This window comes from Neodiprion virginianus, chromosome 7 (genome assembly GCF_021901495.1).
Source record: "Neodiprion virginianus isolate iyNeoVirg1 chromosome 7, iyNeoVirg1.1, whole genome shotgun sequence".
Taxonomy (NCBI): domain Eukaryota; kingdom Metazoa; phylum Arthropoda; class Insecta; order Hymenoptera; family Diprionidae; genus Neodiprion; species Neodiprion virginianus.
In genome coordinates, this window is record NC_060883.1 from 18,007,948 (window position 1) to 18,033,223 (window position 25,276).

The 25,276-nt window shown below is 34.2% G+C and overlaps 1 protein-coding gene across 2 annotated transcripts; it reads left to right on the plus strand.

Annotated features, from left to right (window-relative positions):
• The first annotated feature begins 3,099 nt into the window (after positions 1-3,099).
• On the plus strand, positions 3,100-25,107 carry LOC124308546 (GTP cyclohydrolase 1). Of its 2 annotated transcripts, none has more exons than XM_046771353.1 (6): positions 3,100-3,409; positions 11,260-11,499; positions 14,344-14,553; positions 18,625-18,790; positions 21,935-22,051; positions 23,013-25,107. In XM_046771353.1, exons 1-6 carry the CDS (start codon positions 3,322-3,324, stop codon positions 23,140-23,142), a joined length of 951 nt encoding a protein of 316 aa, XP_046627309.1. In that variant the 5' UTR covers positions 3,100-3,321; the 3' UTR covers positions 23,143-25,107. The 2 variants fall into 2 exon arrangements, with proteins under 2 accessions (XP_046627309.1, XP_046627310.1); XM_046771354.1 differs by lacking the exon at positions 3,100-3,409 and adding an exon at positions 10,406-10,661.
• The last annotated feature ends 169 nt before the right edge of the window (positions 25,108-25,276 follow it).

A 25,276-nucleotide genomic window follows, 5' to 3' on the forward strand; every position in this document is an offset into this window, starting at 1 on the left:
TCTGTCAGAAATTATGGATTATTTTTTAATCAATTCATATATGTGGAGGATCAAAAACGTTGCGGATACCTCGTTGACAAAACGGTAAACTGTAGACACTAAATTTGATTACCTATTTATTACCGAAAAAAAGTACGTCTTCGATTGATGCCTATTTCAATTGAATTGGAAACAAAATCTTCACGGCAAACTTTAAAATGCACACTTGTTATTCGCTGATACAAAAGTTCGTTCAAGAATGGTACATATTTATAATAAATAATTATGATTGAATGGTTCCAACTATTTTGCACTATTATAGGTCGGTAAAAATGTATAGTTTACTAATTTTTGTTACATACCTGACATATTTTTTATTATAGTATTTGAGATACTTTCGATTCAGTGATAAATTTACCTCACAGTCGGAAGTAATAAAAACTGACAATGAATATAAGAGGCAGCTAAATTAAGGGTTGTAATAATTCGATTCATGTACCGGAAGTTATAGCGATAATATTTGGGAATCCCGGTGTTTAAAGGTCAACGTCAATTTCTTTTCCTCTCTCTATATAACGAAGAAATTCCTGCAGGAACTTTCAACAATCCATTTCTGACCCCCTACTCTCGAAACCAGTTCGAAGAGGATGATTCGATCCCCGGGAAATTCCCGAAATTATCATCTCGGAGAACTCGGTTGCACACGATACCGAAACCGCTATGAGACGCAATAATTGCACCTCCCGAAGGTGTTTCCTCGTCCTCTCGAAACCCCCCGTTAACGTGAATTGGATTTCCGTTCATTCAATTCTTTATAGATAATTATACGCGTTCCCTGGTTGAATGACGCAGATGGCAAAGGCACACGCATCGAACCTTATATCTGTAGGGGAAATCCCCCGGAGATTTACACCTTGGTTGAGAATGCAAGTGAAGTCGTCCCGCAAGTTCTTACCATGGAAACCAGCCGAGCAGATTAAAGAAACTTCCACGATATGACGATATGTAATTTATACGCGGAGGGAAAGGATTCTTGAACAAAGATAACAGATTTCGTTTAAATTTATTATCCCTTGTTTGTTCCAAATACGATTACTCCGATTCAACAATTTCGATGCCGTTAATTAGTCGAAATGATTTAGTCAAACGAATTCATTGATTCAGCCTTTCTTGTCGCGATCGAGCGAAGTATTGACTCGAGTGAACCTTTTCATACGTTTACGATATTGAGTCAATTAAATATCATTTCGTTTCAAGTTTATGTATTGTTCCTTCGAGTTGCATGTTCATTGATTATAACAATTGGGTTTTTCAAATAAAATAAACACATGGAATCTAGCCAAGAAAAATTTACATACGATTACGATGTAAAAGAAACACCACATGCTTTGAAACAAGTAGATAATATATTCATGGTAAATATTAGTACACTAGTACTATAAACGGCCACTAGGGGGTGAACTTTCTCGCTACGGAAGTAGCATCAGAAATACTTATAACACCGGGTACTCTGTTCCAAAGTCAGTTTCGATTACACAATATAAGTGTGCCATTGCTCGTAATATAAACAAAGAAATTGTAATACGAAGTTTCGAGTCATCGAAGTTGATATGGTTGACAAAGGAACAAATACCGCAGACACATGTTCAAATTGTACTTCTACATATACAACAATAAGTTTCGCGTTTTAACCATTAAACACCGGGTCAATCGCGAAAAGTTTTGAGTCATCAAAATTATAATTGATATCATTCGAAGAATACGTTTCTTGCACTTGAATAACTCTATTGTTCAATCAATGCAAAAGATTTTCGTAACGACATATTTTCATTACCCTGTTTCAACCGTTAAACTCTTGAGTGTCCAACAAAACATGAATTAGAAAAAGCTCAATTTGTTCTGATACAAAATTTTCATATTTTTGAAAACAAAACGATGGACAAAAATATTTTGTTGAATTAATTAAATGAGTATTGTGTTCGTCGTATTTAACTATAGCATTCAGTAGAATCAAACTAATTGACTTAGAAATAATTCTTTTCCTCCATGTAGCTCAGAGAAGATTTCTCCGAAAAAATCTATTAATTAGTATATTTCCAGTCGATTTTCTGTGAAAAAAAATTCATCGAAACGAATTGTGATTCTGCATTGATTTGAATAAATTCACTGTTGCAGACGTTTCATAAAACGAATGGGTAAAAATTTTAAGACAATTAAAAGCTGGTCAACATCAGTTTTCCAATTGATATATTACGAATATAGCTATATCCAAAGTTTTTGGTGAATCACGTCGCTCGAGGCCAGCAGATAGGCAATATTTTATACTTGACGTATACATTATGTATCATCGGTTGCCTATCCGTTGGCGTCGAGTAACAATTTAAGACTCACCAAAAAAAACCCCGGTATATGATCCACAATTCTGAATTTACCAATATAGAATCCGTTAACAAGATTGTGAAACACAAAAAGTGGCAAACAGAAGTATGACGCCTGTAGTACGAATGTAGGATGCAATAAAGCCGCTAATTACAAATCGGACCTGAAAATTGGGACATTCGAAATGGCAGATCGAAGATAACCGTCCCAAGGAACAGTAAAATTCAAATCATCTTCGAATTTGCTCTTTTCGAACATTGGTTATATTCAATCTCACTATTTATATCTGCAGGAGTTGTATACGGCGTATAACGACCGCAAAAGCTACAATAATTACAGAAGGCCGATTTTTCGAAACCGATAATGCACCTGTAATTGTTCGAGTTTCTTCCGGCTTTTATTTACTTTTATTTCAATTAAACTACTCATTTTCTCTTTAATCACGCGAGCGCATTTTGGTGTTGCCAAATTTTCTCCCCTAAAATAAGGCTTTTTCAAATTAATTTTTCGGACCCGAAAATTTCATTGACGACTTTTGGGGCAACGCTCGAGACCCGATGACCGTGAATAGACGGGTTTTAGCTATTATAGTCACCGTCGCTTCGGTGAGAGTTTTACACCGAGGGATGCTGGAGGTTGCGTCTATATCGGGTCCCAGGCAGACCGAGCATAGATTCTGACGCGAAATTGCAATCGTACAGAGCCGCCGTATATATAAGCCTGGGGAGTTCCACAATCCAAGCTTACTTCTCGTTCTTATTTCGCTTGAGAGACAGTACAAACAGTCACCTCCAAGCGTCGGCAATATAACGAAGTTTACACTTGCCGACAAATAGAAAAAATAAATAAATAAATCGCCAGTTTCTGAACACACTTGTTCCTATATCTTTTTTTTTTTGTTTTTATCATATCTTTTCGTTGCGACTCCGAATTCCAGGCCGAAGACGCGGTGCAACTCTAATCATGAAGGATCAGAAGGAGTCCAACAACCGAGAGAACGGTACGGAAAATGGAAAAAGCCGGTGTCTCTGCGTTCTCAGTAATGGAAACGGTGAGTAGGTGAACTCTTTTTTATATATGTACTCGGGAAAATCTCCCAGAAAATACTCGTCGACTAAATAATCGAATGATCGATATTTATTATGATTTATAATTGTTTAAAAAACAATTATTCTTCCGAATCAATGTCAAATATTACTGAGATCCGTAATTTGTTAAAGTCCAATGTTTATTTGGGCGTTTGGGGGGGGGGGGGGGGGGGATTACTAACGAAGTCCGAGACGCGTAATTTTATTGATGTCGAATACTCGGATCTAAATCCCGGAAAATGGACTGGAAACAATAAAAGTCAAGTTATGTCAAGATTTCGTATATGCGCTATTTCATCCTCGAAACAATTTGAAATATTATAATAACGTGAAACTGAAAAATGCGTTTCCATGGATTTCGAAACTTGGACTGCAATTTTGTCGCAGTAGCTTAAAAGTTATACACAACGTAGGGGATGAACTTCAAAATTGTTTAACCGAGATTAAGACGTAGATTGCTTGGCGGGAATTATTTTTCAACGTTTTAAACACGTATTACAGATTATAGGTAGGTCGGTTTTTCATCCTTATTGATAAATGATTGAAAAAATAGAAAACGAGTGTAAATGTGAATCAAGCAAAGCTGTGAAGCTTTGAATTTTGAAAAAGATCAAATTATTCGACAATTTGTGAATAGTCAGCTGACGAAGGTGACTAAAGGATTACATCTGTTCATAGGTAAAATGCACCACCGTGATAAAATGTGTTACACAAAAATATAATCCGGTGTGAAAACAATCGATCCGAGATCGCAGAACAATTCGTAGATAGGTGTACTTCAGACAAGGTCAACGATTTATTGCCGTCACCGTCTGCAACGTTTAAAATTGATTTACTCTCCCTTGAACTCCATTGAGTGCCGAATAATTTTTTTGGAATCCGATTAATCCCGGCCTCGGGCGATTGTATAGCATGTCAGTGTATATTAGTCTACCACAACAATCGTCGTTGATCTGGAATAATAATGTTAATCATAATCTACAACATAATTATATCAAGATGGAAAAAATTGTATGAATTTGCAGCGTATCATTGGCAAAACGTTTCTACACCCGAACGGTATGGTGTAGTTGCAGGATGCTAAAAAGTAATAAAATAAGTAAATAAATTATTCGACTAAATCGGAAACGCTAAGTTTTCGGGATTGAGTAACATGTGCATGTAAATAGATTGTATACCTATGTATTTGTAGGTATATAAATCAAAAGTCGATCAACCTGGTTGCGCAATTTATTCGCACGAGATACTTCGCAGTTAATCAACAGCCTCGCTTCCTTTTCATCAAGTGGAAGCCTTGTCGAGTTTTAGCCTCGTTCAATTAGCCGCGCTGATATTTCGCAAGCGCCCCCGTATCGATCCCGCAGAATTATCAGTGTCACGAAAATAACGTAACTCTGTCTCCGGTCCGATTTAATCCACGCACGAAATTATTTCGATATTGCACATCATTTCATCCGAAGGTCTAGCCGTAGTCCTTCGATTTGTGCTAAATATAAGTATGGATTTGTCGGTAATTAGCTCAACTAAGTATCAAAATTTTAAACGCGCGACGCCTTGAGCATCGGCAATTCCTTTTTTGTTTTGTCACGCCAATTGCATAACGTCAGGCGTTTAGTGTACGTTTGTCACTGATTGCTACTTTATCAATGGTGAACAAATCGAGAGAATGTCGTTATGAACCTTCACTCCTTTTCCTACAATTCATTCACGTTGAAAATAATATGAAACTGAACAGATAATCCATTTTCCTTACTTGTCAAAATTTTCGGGGATAAAAACAGAATTTCTATTAAATACTAAGAAATATTGAATAAAAAAAAAAACCCAAGGAAAGGCTTATTCACTAATATATGTGGGATAAAAGTGCGGTTTACCGTTTCACAATCTTTTTTTCTTCCTCCTCGTATAATACTGATAATAATGATAGTCAAATCAAAGAATTGAAGAAAAACTATACAAATTTCGGACCTAAATGTTGTAAACATTTTTACTCCTTCGATTTATCATAGGTTCATAGTTTGATTATTTTAATTAACAGGAACACCGAGGTTGCTTATGCAATTCTGTCTACTTTAAGTTCTCTTGGATCGAGGAAAATCACCCGAAATTACCTTATAATATACCCATCGAAGTTATCCTGGAAGCTTGATGATATGTCTCATTAACGCACGTCAATCGTTACGCGCGTAGTATTTACTATATTCACAAGAGTGACGTGCGGTTTACCATAATTTCTGCAAACTAAGGTTATTCTCGATTAATCATCCTACGATATGGGCCTTTAACGAGAACAGGGAAAACTGCGCTCTTGACTTCAAAGGAGAATAGATCGGTTGGTCGATCAGTTTCTAAATTATTTTCTCAAAGGTTACTATCAGAAATGAATTCTGAATACGAAAAATAGAACGATTTTATTCTATAGCTATAAAAACACGTATATTTTTATTTTTTTTATTGATTTTTTTTTTTTGAATCTCTGTACAGATATAGGCAACACTTTATTCAAGTTTCAAATTAAGAGTACACGGATATCCATATTGACACTTGATTGACGTTCGATTGCAATCTATAATTGTTTATAACTACTTCCTCAGTAGAAAATACAAAGTAATAAAAATAACCACAAATACACCAATAATAAATCAATATTGATTGGTTTAAAAAAAAGTCTGCCCAGTCATGTTATTATAGCGGTATAATAACATACCTATGAAATCACTCAGATGATTTCGTCATACTTCAAATATTTAAATCACTAATGTCAGCCGTAATTGCGAGCAAGGCAATTAGAGACTTGGGAATATAAGGTGCAAAAAGTGAAGGAAAAGAAGAAAAGACAAACTGACGAAGAAAAACCGTTACTGCAGAATTAGATCGTAATAGTAAAGATTGAAAAAGAACTGCAATTTACCTTGACGGTTTTGCGAAGAGGTACAAAAAAAAAAAAACGTCACACAAAACGAAGCTAGGCATATTATTTGTTGCAACAATTACACGCAGCGTTTCTTGTATAAGCAGCTCCGTTTTACTCCGTTTCGCTTATAATTTCTTACTCGTATTATCGACCAATTTAGTTTACGATCGATAATATCGTTCGTTGTGTATCGCTCACGGAGCTCGTTCAGCTCCACTGTCTTGTTTATACAGTTTTGTCTCTCGGAATTATCATTCTCTTCCTGACAACCTTGTATATTATAACTGAATCCAAGGTTCTATACAGCGTATTCGGTACGATGCAGGTTTATTCGTATTGTTCACGTGTTTATAAATTTCTTTCTAGTATAATATAATTACATATACCTAAATATAACAATGGATACTATATTATAGATTTTAAATACCTAATCGTCCGTAGAATTGTTACCCTAGTTTGCGCAATTGGAACACGCAGGATAATCGTTATTCAACGGATCACATTGAATAGATAGGACGGAACAACAATGATGACCTGTTTTGAAATTGGTCGAAACATTTTTCAAGATTTCGGTTACATGTAACCAAAAGATTGAATAAATGCTTGGCCGTTTTACTATTTCGAGAATTTTCTTAATGTGGTGAGTTTTCGAAGATTAAAAGAAAAAAAAATTGCAAAAACATTCTCAAGGCTTGAAACTGTGACAAAATCAAAGGATAAGAAAAAATGCAATTTTTTTAACATTCAGTTAATTGGCTTGCTTGTTTGGATTTAATACTTTTGTGAAAACTGCAGATTACTCGATAAGTACCCGAAGGGGGGGTAAAACTTGAACGGTATAAAATCATACCTATTGAAAATATAAATAATACAGCCTTTAAAATGAAATTGCTCTAAGTATTTTCATTTTCTATAAAAAAAAAAATCCTAAAAATAGGTATCATTTAAGACCATCCAATCTTATCTATGAAAAATGGAATGACTCACTTACTTAGACATTAATTGAGCCTCGAATGCCAGTATACATTAGTGGAAAAACTAACTTTTCAATGATCAATGGTGTAGTCGAATTTTCAAGAAATTTCCTAAAATAGAAGCTGAGATTAGCGTTCATGGCTAATAATGTGTAAAATGGTGGTGAACTGTAAAAGCTTAAAGACTTGATTTTAATCTCGTTGAGCCGATAAAAATTCGAAAATACAACAAAGAACGTCGCGTATAATTAAATATGATTTGGTCGTGCTGAGCATATTTGACAGTTTTTGAAATTCATGATTACACAAACAAATGAAAGACGAATACACGAATACATAAACAATGAATCAGAGAAATCCAAAAAATACAATTCGTTTATCGTGATTCCGACGAGTAATTGCCGTAGGTAAAATGTTTCTAATAATATTCTCAACTATTATAAACAGAGTACGAAAGTTTGCAAGGTGGCAATTACGATGGTGCATGGATTTTCCGTGATTACTCTTTACATTGTGTGTGTTTGTACGCATAGGTATAACTGTCGGCTATTCGATTATGATCTTCCTACACATATTCTCGGTAATTCCGCAGACGTCTGTACAACTGACGTAGGTGATGTGAGCTGATTTTTCCATTCGAGTCAAGCGAAGGGGAAATAACTCGAGATTTGAGTGACGCAATAATTTGATGTGTTGAATTAATTTGAATTAATTGATCTGATTCAACCTATTTCAAATTAATTTTTATTAATTTAGATAAATTTTTCCAATTCAACTTGATTCATTTCAATTTATGAACTTCAATGTTTTTCTCGATAATTCTCGATGATTCATTCAAATTCAAGTGTTTACAAAAAATTTCGACCCATTTTTTTTATTTCTCGTTAATTCGAATTGATTTCTTTCATAAATTCAACTCAACTTTTTGGTTCGAATTCAATATTTTTTTCTCTATAAACAGATTGTTCCGGCACGAATCCAAACTAATTGAAAATCAACTTGAGTTAATTTCTTATAATTCAGTAATTTCTCTGTTAATTCTCATTACTTCAGTCAACTCTCGTTGATTTATTTATTTTGCATTAATCCAGTTGATTCTTGTTAATTCAGGTGATTTATAAACGCTTTACACATGAATTCACTGAGTTATTTTCCCCGCGGAGTCAAGGCAGAGAAATCGGGGAATTTCCGGCCCGCGAGCAACCTCATCGTGCAATTATGACGCTGCGTTAGGCATGCCCTCGCTACATTATACAGCATGTTCAAAAAGGTATTTCCAATAAAAAACCGAAAAAAAGCTGACTGCAATTAGTTACAGCCAGAACCGCAATCTGCGTTATAGATATTTCCAGAGGTTTAAAAATTCGAGTTATCGTACCAAGTATTACAAATAACGTCCTTATTCGTTCGTGTGATTTCGCAATTCTAATTTATGGGGATACGAATGAAACTGAGTTATTTAGCTGTAACAAGAATATCTGGTATGTGATACAATTTTTTTCATCGTGCAGGTCACTCGTATGCACATTTTTTCGTAACTATTACGGTAAATAAGTGATGTTGATTCAGCAGTCAATTGAACAACTTGACAACGAAACAAATCCATTTGAATGTTGCAATAACCATAAAATGTATCGTGAATTTTTCTAACAGCGGAACGATCCGTGCGCCTGAAGCAGGCAACCGGAGTTACACTTCATGTTCAGGTTGACCCTCACGGAAAAAAAAACCCCAACTTGGGTGTAATTCGTACACCTAACTTTTTTCTTATGGGAAATGAACATTATCTATGACTTGGGGGTACGAATTTACAACCAAGTTGGAGTTTTTTCCATGAGGGAAGCATCGTATCACATCACGGTCAATCGTCAAACATTATTTGTCAAAATAACCCGAATATTACGCAATGTGGAAAATTATGAATAATCGAATTCGGACAAAGAACTGTGGCAATGAGGCAACTAAGAGTAGAACCTGTCATCAGATCCAGTTATTCATCGGGATAATGTGGCGGCAAAATACGGTGCCGAACCTGAACATAATGAGTAATTCCCCTTGCCTAGGATTCGGTGTAGAGTATAAACATTCATTAACTCCTTAACTTTACGGCTAACTTGTTTTTGGTCCGAAACAAAATGTGAGTTCGATTCTATGCGAATTATGTAACAATTACTCCCGATATCTTACGACAGCTGTCATCACCGGTCATTGTCACGTAACTTGTATAGAATCAAACTCGCATTTCGATTCGGATCAAAAACAGGTTAGCCGAAAGGTTAATCGATTATTGAATATTACTATACCGTTAATTACCAAGCGAAATTTTATTACCTGTCAGGAAAAAGACGTATATACCCTCACTGAAAAAACCCTCACCTTGGATATCGATTCGTACCCTAAACTTTTTTCTCATGGGGAATTTAGTATTATCTATGAATTTGGAGTACGACTTCACATCTAAGTTGACGATTCTTTCTATGGTAAACAAAAGACGAAGCATATAGCATATAATTCGTGTGTAAAAAATCAGGAGTTGGTGTCTCCGTTACTTTTGAAATATCATTTGATAGAAAATTATTCAAACTTTTACCAATATCTTCAGATTGAAAGATAGTAATGATAGAATTTTTGTAACGATCAAATTCACCGCATTCTTTGACCCAAAATTATTGGAATGTCAGTAGAACAAACATCAGCTCAGCTCGTGTTATCTCGCAAATTTTTCTTTTTAGGAAGGGTAAAAAATTTCCCCTCATAATTTAAAAGTCTCTTAATTCGAAATTTGCGAAACACAGTAAATTATTTTTCTCGCTTCTCCGATTTGTCCTCAAAAAAATACACCTATTTAAGACGGTATTTTTTTTTTTACATTTTGGTGTTAGGGCCCTTTTAAATTCCGAAGGCAACAATGGCCTGTTTCAAAATCGCCCCACCCTGCAGCGATTTCTGAATTCGCGCTGCGTCGCGTCGCCGCGTTGCGGTTCTCTTTCGCAGCCTGTATCTACTGGGCAGCTGTGCACGGTAGTAAAAGCGAGTATATAGAATATGAGTAGCCAGTGACGGCAGGCCAGTCGCACCGCGGCAGTCGAACGAGGAACATTACGTTCCGATCCTTACGATCTTACTTTTAATCATTTCAATTTTCGTTCGATTTCCATTTTTTTCCACCGACAATTCGACATTCGATCGGCTCTCGTTTTTTATAAAAATTTTTGAACTGGTTTATCCTTTCAATCGGACTATCTCTTTCTTTTTTTTTTTTTTTATAAATCGTTTGACAATTCATACTGTTATTGTGATTAATTATTCTTTACCAAGGCTTATGAGGTAATCAAAGTAACAAGATTTAATCGTACAAATTCTACAAATACACAGAATTTAAAAAAGTTAAATAGAATCAAGTATGCACGTGTATTATGTACACTAAATTTCTATATGCGCGTGATATGTAATAATAAACTAATTATCTTCGAATTAAAGTTATATCATTATAACGGACATTCAATTTTTTACAACCGTAATTCATTATCATTGTTATTATCTTTATTCAAGAAATTTGAATGAGAAACATAACTGCAGCACACGGCACTTGTTTGAATCTGTGATGAATAACTAATTGTACCGTTCTATATACATGTACCTATCATAGTTATCCCTGAGTTTGAAAAAAATATTTCGAGTGTGTAAAAAAAAAGAAAAAAAAATAAAACACGCGGTGAATTAGAGCTGTCCGAGGATTGGAAGAAGAAAGAGTAAAAGTAAAAGTAAAAAACAGAAGAAAAAAAAGAAAAATCAAAATTCACGTGAAAAATTTATTTACGTTGAAATTCGTCAAACGAGAGTACAAAGATAATAATCATATACTATAGGAATAAATCGCGGTCGTGTAATCGTGTATAACATATAAAATATTGTACGTACGCAGATAGGGGAGAGACGATGAACGGTGTTAACAATCAATGCGCGGCGAACGGAGGCGCAGGGGAGAGCGAGGTAGCCATCTATAATGAAAGAGCCGTACAACAAAACGATAACAACATGCAGCAGAATAATATTGTCAAAAAGCCGGGACCGCTTAGGACAGTCTCGTGGAACGAGAATGTCGAAGATTCCGAACTCGATATACCGGGAACACCTCGAACGCCGAGGACCTCGACAACTCCAGGTAAAAATTTCACGAGCAGACGTTGAACCCCGCCGATAATCGCGACGCGAATATACGCGAGAAACGAAAAAAAAAAAAAAATTAAGGAAAAAAGGATACGTGTAATTGTGTTATAATTGTCAGGGTTTTTTATATTTGTAACTGGGATGTTCGTTTTTTTTTTTTTTTAATTTTTTGATATAGATTATAAGGTTGCTTGAAATAGTGCTCGTATAAAAAAAAAAAAAAAAAAAAAAAAAAAAAAAAAAAAAAAAAAAACGCGATTCGTTGGACAATGTAACGGTTGGAATATTGTTCGATACAGTATTTGTTACTATTGTTTAGCGTGATTATGTATATGTACATAGTATATTATAAATGACGATACTATATTTTTTTCATTATTATCACGCAACAATGTTGAATAATTTAATTTTTTTATTAGCTCATTTATCGCTGCAACAATATCGAATTATGGTAAATCGAGAAAATATAGTGCGAGTGACCGTAATCGAAAAGAATAGTAACACGTATGTATAAGTGAAAATGGTAACCTGCGCAATTAGAAATTCGTATCTTCTATCTGTAATAATGAGTTATGTAATTTTTTGGAAAAAGTTACTCGCGTTTATATAATATTTATCGGACATCGATCGATCAATTGATCATTATTTTTCATATATTGAAGAAAGAGACGTTTGATTTTACTAAATTCATTTGAATCGATGGAATGACAAATTGAACTCGCAGTCATGATGAGTCTGAAGTGTTAATAACGTTAATTCAAACATTGGGGGGAAAAATTACTATTTTGCAAGTTTTTAGTGACTTTGAAGTGGTTCAGTTTTCAAAATGTGAACACGTTTTGTCTTATTATGATTTACTGCATTCCTACAGTTGTGAAACAACTATTTTTTAGAAACGTAAATCATTACAGTAACGTTACTGACTGCAGCCTCATGTTATAAAAAACCTGAAGTTGGCAACGTTAACGCAACGGAGCGTTGGGGGAAAAATGACTATCTTGCAAGTTTATAGTGACTTTGAAGTGGTTCACTTTTCAAAATATGAATACGTTTTGTCTTATTATGATTTACTGCATTCCTACAATTGTCAAATAACGATCTTTTAGAAACGTAAATTCCTACAGTGACGTTAATAACTGCAGCCTCATGTTATAATGAGACTGAAGTTAGTAACGTTAACGCAACGGAACATTGGCGGGAAAAATTACTATTTTGCAAGTTTATAGTGACTTTGAAGTGGTTCAGTTTTCAAAATGTGAATACGTTTTGTCTTATTATGATTTATTGCATTTCTTACAATCCCGCAATTGTGAAATAACTATTTTTCCGAAACATAATTCATCGTGATAACGTCACCAACTTCAGCTTCATGTTATACCAGCGGAATTAATTCTTTTATTTTACTTTACAATTTATGAAGCTTTATATGATAATTGTCGATCGCGAATTATATCTTATTATAAGATTCGCAATAAAGTAAATCGTTTAACTGCACTAAATTATTGATATAATGCATAATATTAACCGAAACGAATGTTTAAAAGCCGGCATAATTTTAACTTCCTTACATTGCCGACATTTGTTTGACCCGATTACACGTGAACAAAGTACACTAATAATAATAATAAATACAAATATAACATAACAGTCGGACGCTTTGGATTTTACTCTTTCGACATAATATTTAAAAGGGCATGAATTATTCGAGGTATAACATCCATTAACATGTGGATATTCGCTCATCAGTTTACCGTACGCACAGTTATTGTAAACATATATGTATAATTTTATGAGGCCTTGACTGTGTGCTCTTTTTTTTTTCTTTCATCTTCGCGTATCCAAACAAAGATGAATAATCGTCAAACTTGTAGGATACAAAAATGAATTATAAGTTGTACGTATATACGAAATACTAAATTGATGTTCTACGGACGAAAGAGTAAAAGTATTTCAAGAAAAGACATAAAAAAAAAAAAATTAATAAATAAAAAAACTGGATAAAAATTGTAGAAAATGCATAATTTCTTCTTCGGAGAATATATAATAATATTTTATATAATAATATTTTAAGGTGCATACGAGAAGTATTTCATAATGCTAGTAGATAATTAATGATGTAAACAAAATTTTGGAGCCAATATTTTATCTTTACTGGGCAAAAAGTTTGTTTTTATTTAACGACGGGGTTCGCCGCGCGACTATCGCCTATACGATAAGAATTGAACGTATGCACAGGCGTTTATTAACGTATAACTGAATTGCTGATGTGTATAAAAAAAAAAAAGCGATACGCAAACAAACGCATATATAATGAAAAAGACTAAGTGATTTCGTAATTAATTTATACCGAGACTAATCACTGTTATCCGTGATTCCGCCCTGATAAATCATACGCGTCTTTCATCATGTATTATTATGCTACATATTATGATCTAGGATGTGTAAAGATTTCTCTCTCTCTCTCTCTCTCTCTTTCTACTTCTGACGCAAGCTGAGATTATTATTTACTCGATTGCGGAAGATCACCATCTTTTTAAATTTTTCAAAAAAAGTATGTGTATGTGTATATGTATAAAAAGAAACAACGTAAACGGAACTGTTTTCCACAACAATTTGTTCAATTAATTTTTTTCTCAAAGTGTTTAACAAATTTCGTCAAAATGAGCTTCACTTGTCAATTTTTATATCAATTAAGTTTTAAACGATTTTCACTTACCGCAAAGCCAATCCAGTATTTTTACTTTGTTTTCTCTGGCGAGTGAAAAAGAATGATAGAAATAATTTCGAAGGGGTTGAAAAAATGACGATTCGTTATTGTGTGGATTGAATTTTTACGCAGGACACGAGAAATGCACGTTTCATCACGACTTGGAGCTCGATCATCGACCGCCAACCAGAGAAGATCTGTTACCAGAAATGTCCAGGAGTTACAAACTTCTTCTCAGCTCACTCGGAGAGGATCCTGAACGCCAGGGTCTCCTTAAAACACCTGAAAGAGCCGCTAAAGCCATGTTGTTTTTCACCAAGGGATATGATCAAAGTTTAAAAGGTAAGTTGGTAGAAATTTTAAGCTTGATCTTAAAATTGTCACCTAGTGAATTTTGCCACGAAGAAATTTCTGTTTAAAGATATTCACCTTGGTTTAAAATCGCGCGACGAACTTTAAAAGAAATCCAGACTGAATCATATTTTACTTGGGGCAATTATTTGTCAAATTTTTACTGACGTAAAATATTCTCATTGTAAGTCTTTTTTGGTCGCTATTTATTTTTAAATAATTACAAATGATTACAATAAATTTCTCCAACTATACCGTTTGAAGGAAGATTTTTATCTTTTAATTATTGATAGAAGCGTATGATTTGTAGAGGTAATGTTGGAATAAATTTTGCTAAATTTTTGTTCTGAGTTTCTCTGAATATAAATTATGATAATTCTCGTAGGAAAAAAGGATATTTTCACGAAGGTTAATAAAATTATTTATGTACCATTGTTTTGTTTTCGTGTACCTCTGTTGTGTGGAATTTAGTACAAGGTGATTACTATAAAATACTTGCCCGTGATTATTTTCATTGTATTACAAATACAGGATGAACAGAAAAACTCTCACCAAACAAGGACGATATAATTGTAAATTTTTCTTTAACGTTAGTTACGCATTTTAATACGTATATAATGTATATATATATATTGGAATTACTATACGTCAGTAACAACGAGGACGACGACGAATAAAGATTTTATTATTTTCTATTTGGTCTTACAAATAAATAATTGAAGTGTTTTGAATCAACGATCAAAATTAAAGATTCGAGAGAATTTCCTTATTGTTGATACATTTCATTTTTTTTCCTTTTACTTCTATTTAATTCGGAACTACGGATGAAACAAATATTATTTTCAAAAGCGGGAACACGGTTTAGCTTTTCGTCAATCTTTTCATCGCGAACATGACAAACTTATTTGTAACGAATATTTGAAATTCAAGTTTCTTTTTATTGATATCCGTTATATGGTCAAAAAATGTTCGATTACCTAATAATTTTTTTCCAGCTTTCGAAAATCCTTTTGCGAATCAACTTTGTAAAAAAGTCTGAAATTCGTAAAAGTACTTGGAGAGGTTATTCTTTTTTCTAGTTCTTATAGAATTATAAAAATGTGCTTTTTTCTTGTTTACATTACACCTGTACTTCATGTTAATTATGTTAGCATTTTTTATGCATCAGTCCAAGCCACAAGTGGCATTTTGTACAGACTAGAACGGGAAAAAATCCTTGGAAGGAATCTCGCTTTATAATATTCTCGAATAAATTTTTCGCTCTTCGAAGTCTGCAATGAAGGGGGAGTGGAGAACGGGGCAGAAAGCTTCGCTTATCTGCTAAGTAGCCTGCCTCTCTCCTCCTATTGCGAGTCCCGAATCCAATGGCGTAGGTCGTACCTAAATTTTGTCACCCTATTAGTGGTAAAACATCGTAATATTTTACATTACAAAAGTCCTATCATATATTGAACATTCACATGATTTCAAATATTTTTGTTACGGTGTAATCGGTGACGATCATCTTGGGATCGATAATTTTGTCATTATCGGCATTTTAATTCACTACATAAGTATTACCTACTATTATTGAAACGTCTCCTCATTACCCCAGATTATAGTTGTCGGCGCCATTGTATCACGACATAACCTAAATTTTTTTCATTTTGACGGAGGCAAATCGTAATTCTTGGGGTTTCAAATTACTCGTGTCGCACAAATTATTTAAATATAATCAATAATATATCTGTTCTTATATCCACACCCGAAAAACACGGTCAACGATCAGCTCTCAGCCTCGTTGGATTAGTCTGATCTTTTTTCCACCAGATGACACATTGCAAAGTGAAAATTCCAATATACGCGCGAATTTTTGTCCTTCCATTGAGTAGCGAACATTTTTAGAATATCGAAAAGTTATTTTGTAAAATTTTCAGGAACATGTTTACTCCAATCATAGTACAATTCAAACTGCTTCCAATTTATTTTTCCAGTGTTTTGTTGCTATGTCATGGCTGTTCCTTTATTTTTGCTTTTCAAAAAGTTTAGAACATTAAAATTCTCACAGTGATGTAAAAATCGAGTGCATATACATGCATGCACGCTTAATCACCCTTTTCATTCACTTGACCCGCAACCTTTTCTTTTTGCAAGATTCTACGCTTCTGAACCGGAGAAAATCTCAGAGCATGAAATCCCGTCACGAGCACTTCGCTATGAAAGCTCTACCCTCCCACGCCGTTTTCCAAGACCCTTATACCCGATTTATTCCACTCCCATTTCTCTCCGCGTCTCCCTCTCGCTCTCTTTATTTCTTTTGTTAAATCGCTTGTTACCGGTTCGCATTCCGCACGTGCAGAACATTTTACATAATATTGTACAAGTATATTGAATCTAAACACCAAAGTTTCGAAAACGAAAAACGTTTCAAAATAATTCACGGAATGAGGATACTGTAAATTACGATCGGCTAAAGTGTCACTTATTTTTATTGTAGCAATGCGGCAAGTAGTGCAATTCTATGTAAAATCCTGAACAAAAATATCCTTAAGCTTTTTTCCTTCACAATATGCGAGAATAACGGCCAGAAAATGTGTTCCGTACAATGAGAAGCAACTCAATTAAAGGTTTACGACGTCTTCTGACATTATTGTTGCGCGTAAAACAAACGCTTTTGTCAATAGCTGTAATGAGTGAATTTTACTCGGTCGGTAAAAAACAAAAAAAAAAAGACTAATTACGATCAACACGATGTTGCCAAACTTCAGTCGAATCACAGCGTTTCCTTAGGGCGTCAGAGTTTCCAGTTAAGGGTTGCCGTGGCAACGAGGGTTGGAAATCAGCAGACTCATACCTACGTGTACAAAGCACAGCGAAAGCCATTGAAGACACTGGAGATAGGTGGAGATGATATATTGAGGATATAGGGTTGCTTTTTATCACTGCTTCTTATGCACATAAAATTTCCAACCCTAAGCAATTTTCTGAAATATAGTCAGTCTTTACCGATCGAGCAAAATGCCACTTTTTGAATATTGTCAGTGCTTATGGTGCTTATTGATAGTCGATTCGAAAAAGTTTCAGCTAGCGCGAGACTTCGCGTGATTTCGAACATAAATATAGAAAAAAATGTTCTTCTCAAAATCCATTACATTTTTAGGAATACATTTTTCAGCGTTGCTCGCGCATGAAAAATGGTTTTCGTGTATTCTTATTTAACACTCAAATATTTAGAATTACGCTATCTGAGGCACTTTTACGTCAGCCATCCATGCGTATTATAGGCTTTAGCAAGACACGAAATCCGTGACATTTTACTCCGTCGGTAAAGACTGACCTATAGCATCCTCCTAAAGTAGGTCAATAACGAATAAATCCCATCCATCCTTCTCGTTATCCTCCCCGTGATTCAGAGAAATTCTGTGATTTTACGCGAGTAACGACCACTGTAACGACTAACGAACTTCGTGAAAAGAGAATTAAGCCTTTATTTTAATGGATCGACGTGTGCTTCATATATCTGTCCGCTTCTGATATCTACGTCATCTTCGATTAACGGCACTCATACTTTTAATGAATTTTATAGAATAAGAATGTTTTCGTTCTTACAGTGAAATATTCTTCTTTCGCTTTATGACGAACGCGTAAAAAATGGGAGGAACGTTTTACAAGTCCTTTCAATTGTGTTTGCATATCTTTGTCGTAACGTATAAAAATAATCCTCGCTTATTTTGAAACGAAAGCTTGGAAATTGTTGTAAATACACGTTCTTTTTCCTTTCCTCTTTTTTCCCGTTTCTTATTCTATCAGGCACAGGATTAAGAGAGTGTACATTATACACACATAGCCTCGACTTATGATAAATTGCTTGCTCATCCGAACAGAAATACGTTTATTGAGCAAACATATTACACGTGTAGGTAACTAAATTACGATACAAGTTTTTATTCATTGCTAAAAAGAAAGAACAAACATTGAATTTACTTAAGATCAGAGTATTTCAGTTTATGTACGTTATTCGCTTTGTGTACAATCAATCGGCCAACTTATGTAATACTTATGATACGAACTATTTTATTACAGATGTTATCAACGACGCCGTATTCGACGAAGATCACGACGAGATGGTAGTCGTGAAGGACATCGAGATGTTTTCCATGTGCGAGCACCACCTCGTTCCTTTCTACGGCAAAGTATCAATCGGCTATTTACCCTCCAAGAAGATTCTTGGACTTAGTAAATTGGCGAGGTATGCACAGCATCCATTATCGGTATTTCTCTTACCGTTTTTAAATGTGTAGTTTGTTAATTTCTCATTCGATGATTAAGTTGTACTAAAATTAGTTGTTGTCTTTAGTGCAATATATCGATCATTTCCACTTGGAATTTTAAAAACCTTAATTTAGTTGATGCAATTCAATAATTTAGTGGGTGAAGATTATTGAATAACACGAGCAACGCTTGCAATTACAAACGTGAATTTCGAAGGCTTAATTCTTACCTTTAATTCATTTCTCGAAAGTAAATTGACGACCGTACTATAATTGCCATTATGATTTTGTTCTGCGTGAAAGGGATCAACGATGGACGAATGATGCAAACTAATGTATAAGTCAAAACAAAGTAGCTAGTGCGGAAACCAGCATTTCAGTAATATGCTCCAAGCTTTTTATTTTCAAGATTTCGTTCAGAATGTAAGTTTTTAAAGCTTGATTTCTCAATTCTTAGTGAGCACCGACACATATTTATGTCGGTTTTTAAATGCGTTAAATATGATTTCATGATTTAAATTACTTCCTAAAAGTCTCGATCGACAGTGTATAGATATTTTTTGCCAGACATTGAGGAAAAATCTATAGTCTATACAGTTCCGGAATAGTATAATTGTGTAACAAGGAAGCAAACTCGGTCTTTTCGGGTCGAGCGTAAGTTTGCAATATAAGGCGTAGGTGAGCCGAAGAAGAATATTTCATATACGCGAGGCGCAAAGATCGTTGACAAGGAGGTCGCACACGATGCTACATTTAACAAGATTATATTACGCGTTTTTTCACGAAGCATGAAGTTGAGTTTAGGATCGTGCAATGACAATTTTCTTTGTGACAGCGCATGCGCGCAGTACAGAAAAAACCACTTTTAACCCCGAGGACTCAAAACTGGTCTTTTCAGTACTCCGCGCATGCACATTCGCAGACTCACTTGACCGTCATAGAAACTGTATCTTGTGTACGGAAAAAACGCATGGAAAAACGCGTTAAACATGCTTGCGTTATATAAAACTGTTTTCTTCCACTCTTTCTCGGAAACCTTTTACATGATTACCTGATCCAATTGCGACATGATCTTCAAAAATAATCCAACTACGCCTAACCCGCGCATCACGAGCCGCCATCTTGCTGCATCTCGGCAATTGAAAATTTAATTTTGATACAATGTGACCGACGTTGCTGGAATTTCCGCGATTCTGTTACACTCCTCTCGTGAACTATTCCGCGCTGAACAGTAGAATAGTGAAAAACTGTAACAAGGACAGTATTTTAGTCGGTCAAGAATGATCGCGTCGAGTAGAATCGTAGACTGTTAATGTTCTACAGCAATTATCGAAGCAGCGGTAGCAGCTCGTTATATGATACCGGTTTTTCCCTCGTTTCAGATTTTAATCTAGCATCCTAAGGAGCTGAGGACGGTGTCATTTCGACAGAATTATTGCAAATTGCATTATATAGCACATGTACACATATACAGACGTTCGCAAATGCGTATATTACCGTACACATCCACGTGACCTTGTATGACTGTTAATATCATTGCATTAGCGCGAAATATGTCGAAGCAGCCAATTACAACCGCACGGGGAATAAATTGTTCAGACTTTCACGTCGTCACGCGGTTCGGACACAATTCTCTATATAAGATTGTATGTATAGATGCATGCATAAACAGACGGTGTTATGTACCAACGTAGGTGGTACACGTGTCTCTCTCTCTCACTCTCTCTCACTCTTCCCGTGCAGTTTATACAAACCATCCGATACAAATTCTACCTTGAGATATATGGAGTAAAGTAACTCGACACGTGAGACCCTGCATCCTTGTGTATATCCGTATCAAACAATCACACATTGTTTTATATATACTTGCATACCTGTACAAGAACAACGCAAATAATTGTGCAGCGATAGACAAGGTCGTTGTCGTCGCTGCCATGCTACCTTAGATTGTTCCTTGGACTATTTATCTCTCCATTCGTTAATATTTACGTTTTACTACTCATATTATACCGAGTCGGATTCTGTTCCGTAGAACCCTATTGAAAATCTTTATTTTATAAACCGTAAAATTTTATGGAATAATTCAGTCTGTAATTTGTGACATGATTCATTTTGTAAATTCAATAAAATTCATTACGTGAAAATATATATATATATATATATATTATCGAACTTACAAAGTAAGTCATGTACCAGATTACACACTGAATTCTTCCATAATATTTTACGTTTTATATATTTAATTATTATATATTATATATAATATTAATAACGCCACCATAATAAAATTATATAATTATATAATTATAAAATATTCGATAGCTTCTACCGCATTCTACGGGTTCCTATCCATAATTACATTAACGTAAACGGATCCGTGTTGTTTTACTCGTTGTTAAAAATTATCAAAATTAACCCCAGTACAGAAGGATGAACGAGACGTGTTATACGTATAGATAGAAAAAAGGGAAACACTGCGACCTCTAAGGATATAAAATTTGAGATATGTATGACACACCATTGAAAAAAAAAACAAAAAATGCAACCATCTGATATTCGTTGAAGAAGTATTTTATCGAATTCGGTTTTTACTCTCGTTCGTCACTGTTTCAAATGGCACGGCATCTTTGAAGGATCTCATGGTCGGCAATAAAAAAAAAAAAAAAAGAAAACAAAAAAATTCCAGATAACAAGAGAAATTTTGTAGAAACCATTGGAAAAAAAAATAAAAATAAAAATATCAACACACGAAGCAGTGTACAACGAAAGTAAAAAATTCAAATAGGAGGATATGATTCACGTGGCCCACTGAGCGTGCATAATTGCATCTGTAAAAAGAATATTGTTGAAACTCGACCCTGCTGTAGTCTTCAAATTTCTATTTAATGTATCAAGTTTATATTCGACCTTTGATCTCTGCTCCAGAAGCCTCGGTTATGTTCGGTAACATACTTTCTTCCTTCATGAAAGGTGTTTTTATTCCGTTATTATTTTTTTTTTTTATTGCTTGTAGTTTTCTATGAACTGGTTACAATATAGCTGCGGTTCTTTTCGTGCCCCCCTCCCCTTCACACTATCTTTGTTTTTCATGATTCATCATGTGTTCCAAATATTATTTACAGAATTGTTGAGATCTTCAGTCGACGACTTCAAGTACAAGAGCGTCTTACTAAACAAATTGCAATTGCAGTTACCAAGGCTGTACAACCTGTCGGTGTTGCAGTCGTCGTCGAAGGAGTGTCAGTATAATTTTATAATTTCATACAATTCTGAATATAATTATACTATTCCTTTAATAATATCTGGGAAGCACTTTGGAAAATCACGTTGCCAACTTCTTTTTCTTTTACTTTTTATAAAAGGATGCTTGTCTTTCTTCGAAAGTTGACGATACGTTAAGAATTTTTCAATCAATTCTACTTTATTACGACTGCTTCAGAAATCTCGCTCGATCGAAGATCCTTTGAAATTTACTGAAAATTTTCAGGTGCAATTTGTTAATGTTGTAATTTTGAATTTTTCTGAAAAAAAAAAAAAAAAAAAAAAATTAAAAATATAATTGTATGAACAAAGCTAGCGAGCCAAAGTTATAAGAAAGCATCTTCACAAGGCTCTGGAATTCGACAAATACTTGAGACATGTAATTAAAACGATGTCAAATAATAATTACGTAACGATCTTGTGCCATTTGCATCGTGAGTTTGAATTTTTTACTCCTAGATATCAATATTCTACCTTTCACTGATGCAAAGATACATACAAATTTATGTATGTATACGTTTGGATTACATCTGTTATATGCTCTATACGTTAAGTAGAAACACTAGGTTCAAGGTCAGACGAATATTTATGACTTAGCTAGCGGTTTAAAAATTTTTTTTTAACAATTATTGTCTCTGAAAAATACCTCGGTCTAAATAACTTGACAAAGGTTTTCAAGCACCTTGGATGTGATATTGAGCATTGTAGAAAGATGAAGAGAAAACACTTACATTTTTATATATTAACAAAATAATAACAGCATTTATCGACAGTACGAACACTTTTACATTTTTGGCTGAAATGGGTATAATTCTGTGAATGGAAATTCTCTGCATAGCTTTGCAGAAAGAAATTTTCAATTCGAATGTCCAACGTAAGCTGCATGCAATATCGATATCCTGTTATGTTACTATAATGTGTGATTTTTTTAAATTTCAGGCACATGTGCATGGTGATGCGAGGAGTTCAAAAAATTAACAGCAAAACAGTAACATCGACCATGCTTGGCGTTTTTCGTAACGATCCCAAGACTCGGGAGGAGTTCCTCAACTTAGTTAATTCAAAATAGAGTCTTCAATAACACCGGATTTGCTTGCAGTTTTCTCACTAAGCGATGTCAACACCTAGTAGATTGAAAACTGAAAAATTTCTGCCTTCTTCTCATACTTTGTACTTTTTTGTAGTTTCATTTTAGAAATTATGTTCACTTGAACCACTGAAGCTCGCTGGTAAAAGTTCTGTTAGACGCACACGATACGTACAGAAAATCTACTAAAAGCAGACGCAGAATCACATTATCTGTACGTTTCTATCCGTGTCTAATGGAATTTTTAGCAGAGCTGTGAAACGCAGATAGATATTTGTGTATCAGAGTCAAAGTTGAGAAAAAACATGAAATATTTATGTATTGTACAAGAATCGGAAGCGTGGAGAAATCTTATCAAATATAAATTATAGATATTAATGTTACTCAAACATTCAGGCGTCCCGCAAACACAGAGACGTACTTAAATTGCTGACCAGTTGACAACAAGACAATATCTTAGTACTTTGAATGATTTTCTCATTAATCATCCAACCCAAGATATGAGAATATTACACCATCTTTGAAGAAACTCATGTAGACGCCATTCTGCATTATCGTTCTGTCAATCATTGCAGATAGTATTAAAACGTCATAAAGCAAACCACTCTGAATGCGATTTTTTGCAAAGTATCACAGGGCGCGAGAAACAGAAAAAGAAAATCTGTTATAACGCACTACAGGTCTTGCTCTTCCAACTTTATAGAACAATGACGCGTCGTTGTTACTTAGATATGCATTGAAAATTTATTTTGAGATAAGAAAGTAACATTTAGTAAATTAAATTAAATTGAATTAAACTATAAAGCTAACAAGGTGATATCCGTGGTATGGTTATCGCAAAATTTCACAGCCAGATGTTTGGCGACTTGCCATACCTTTGAACCTAGGTGCTTAGGCAATTGTATTTTGTCACAGGGAAGTACATGTGTGTATTTTAGATGTCTAGAATGCGCGAGCCATACAAAGGCACTTTACATTCCATCGTTAATCTAAATGCTGAATCTGATATCATTCTACCTTACTGAAAATATTTATGTGTCGAATCATGAAATGTTTTGAACAAATTTAGCGTGTCGTTTATTACATGTATATATAGTTGACTATATGATTTTTAGTCTAGTATATCTGATGATTCGTGCTTTTGTAATTTATTATGTGATTTTTTTATATATTTTATCAAATATACAAGACAAATCATGTAATAAATTGCATGTAGAATTCTTTCGTAACGTTTTACGATTTAACGCATGAATATTTTCAGTAGGGCGAACTGCTCGCCGCAATGCAACTTGTTATTTGTAATTTAGTATACCTAATAAGTGAATAAGTGTATATTGCGTTATAGTATAAAGTTTGGTTTCTTCAGAAATGTTGATCGGTACACAGCATATACATGTTAAAATCGTGAACACTTTCCTAATATTTATTGATCATAGGATATATGTTTTCTGCTGTGAAAATTAATACTGTACTTCCAGTTTACATAACTTCGTGCAAAGATTATAATTATGTGATAATTTATAGATGTTTGATAATTGCTGCTAATTGTCGAACCGATTGATTAACATTCAATTTACTGAGAATAATATTATACGGAATAATTTTTACATATTTTGTATTCACTCAATTCTTTTTACAATTTTGAAGTTAAATCTTATTTTTTTGCTCTCAACAACATTGTCTCTCTATAAATTATAATTTAAACACTTTTTTTCTCTACAAAAGAGATCTGATTAGAGTAGACTTTTGTTAATAGTTTCCTTTATTATGTCATTTCATTTCGAACAAATTTTACATCGTGAATATCTGCATGGTTTGCGGTAACTCAGCCAATTACACTGTCCATGCTGATAGTAATGATCGATACAAGTTGTCTCGATTTTATTGTTCCGTCACGACATTAGTAATATTTTATTAAATAAAAATTTTACGATTCATATTACTTTATATAAACGTTCTGTTATTTATAACTGTCAAATATAATATCAGATGATGAACAGTATTGTTATACGCACGCTAAACTTATATATCAGTATAAAAATAATTTTTCTGCATCATTGTGTGAAAAATTTACGCCAGTAAATTTTCACAAGATATGAGAAAAACTTACTGTCAC

Coding starts and splice junctions, on each gene's coding strand:
- LOC124308546 (XM_046771353.1), top strand. CDS start 3,322: ATGAAGGATCAGAAGGAGTCCAACAACCGAGAGAACGGTACGGAAAAT. Junction 11,500..14,343: donor GAGGACCTCGACAACTCCAG/GTAAAAATTTCA, acceptor ATTTTTACGCAG/GACACGAGAAATGCACGTTT. Junction 14,554..18,624: donor ATATGATCAAAGTTTAAAAG/GTAAGTTGGTAG, acceptor ATTTTATTACAG/ATGTTATCAACGACGCCGTA.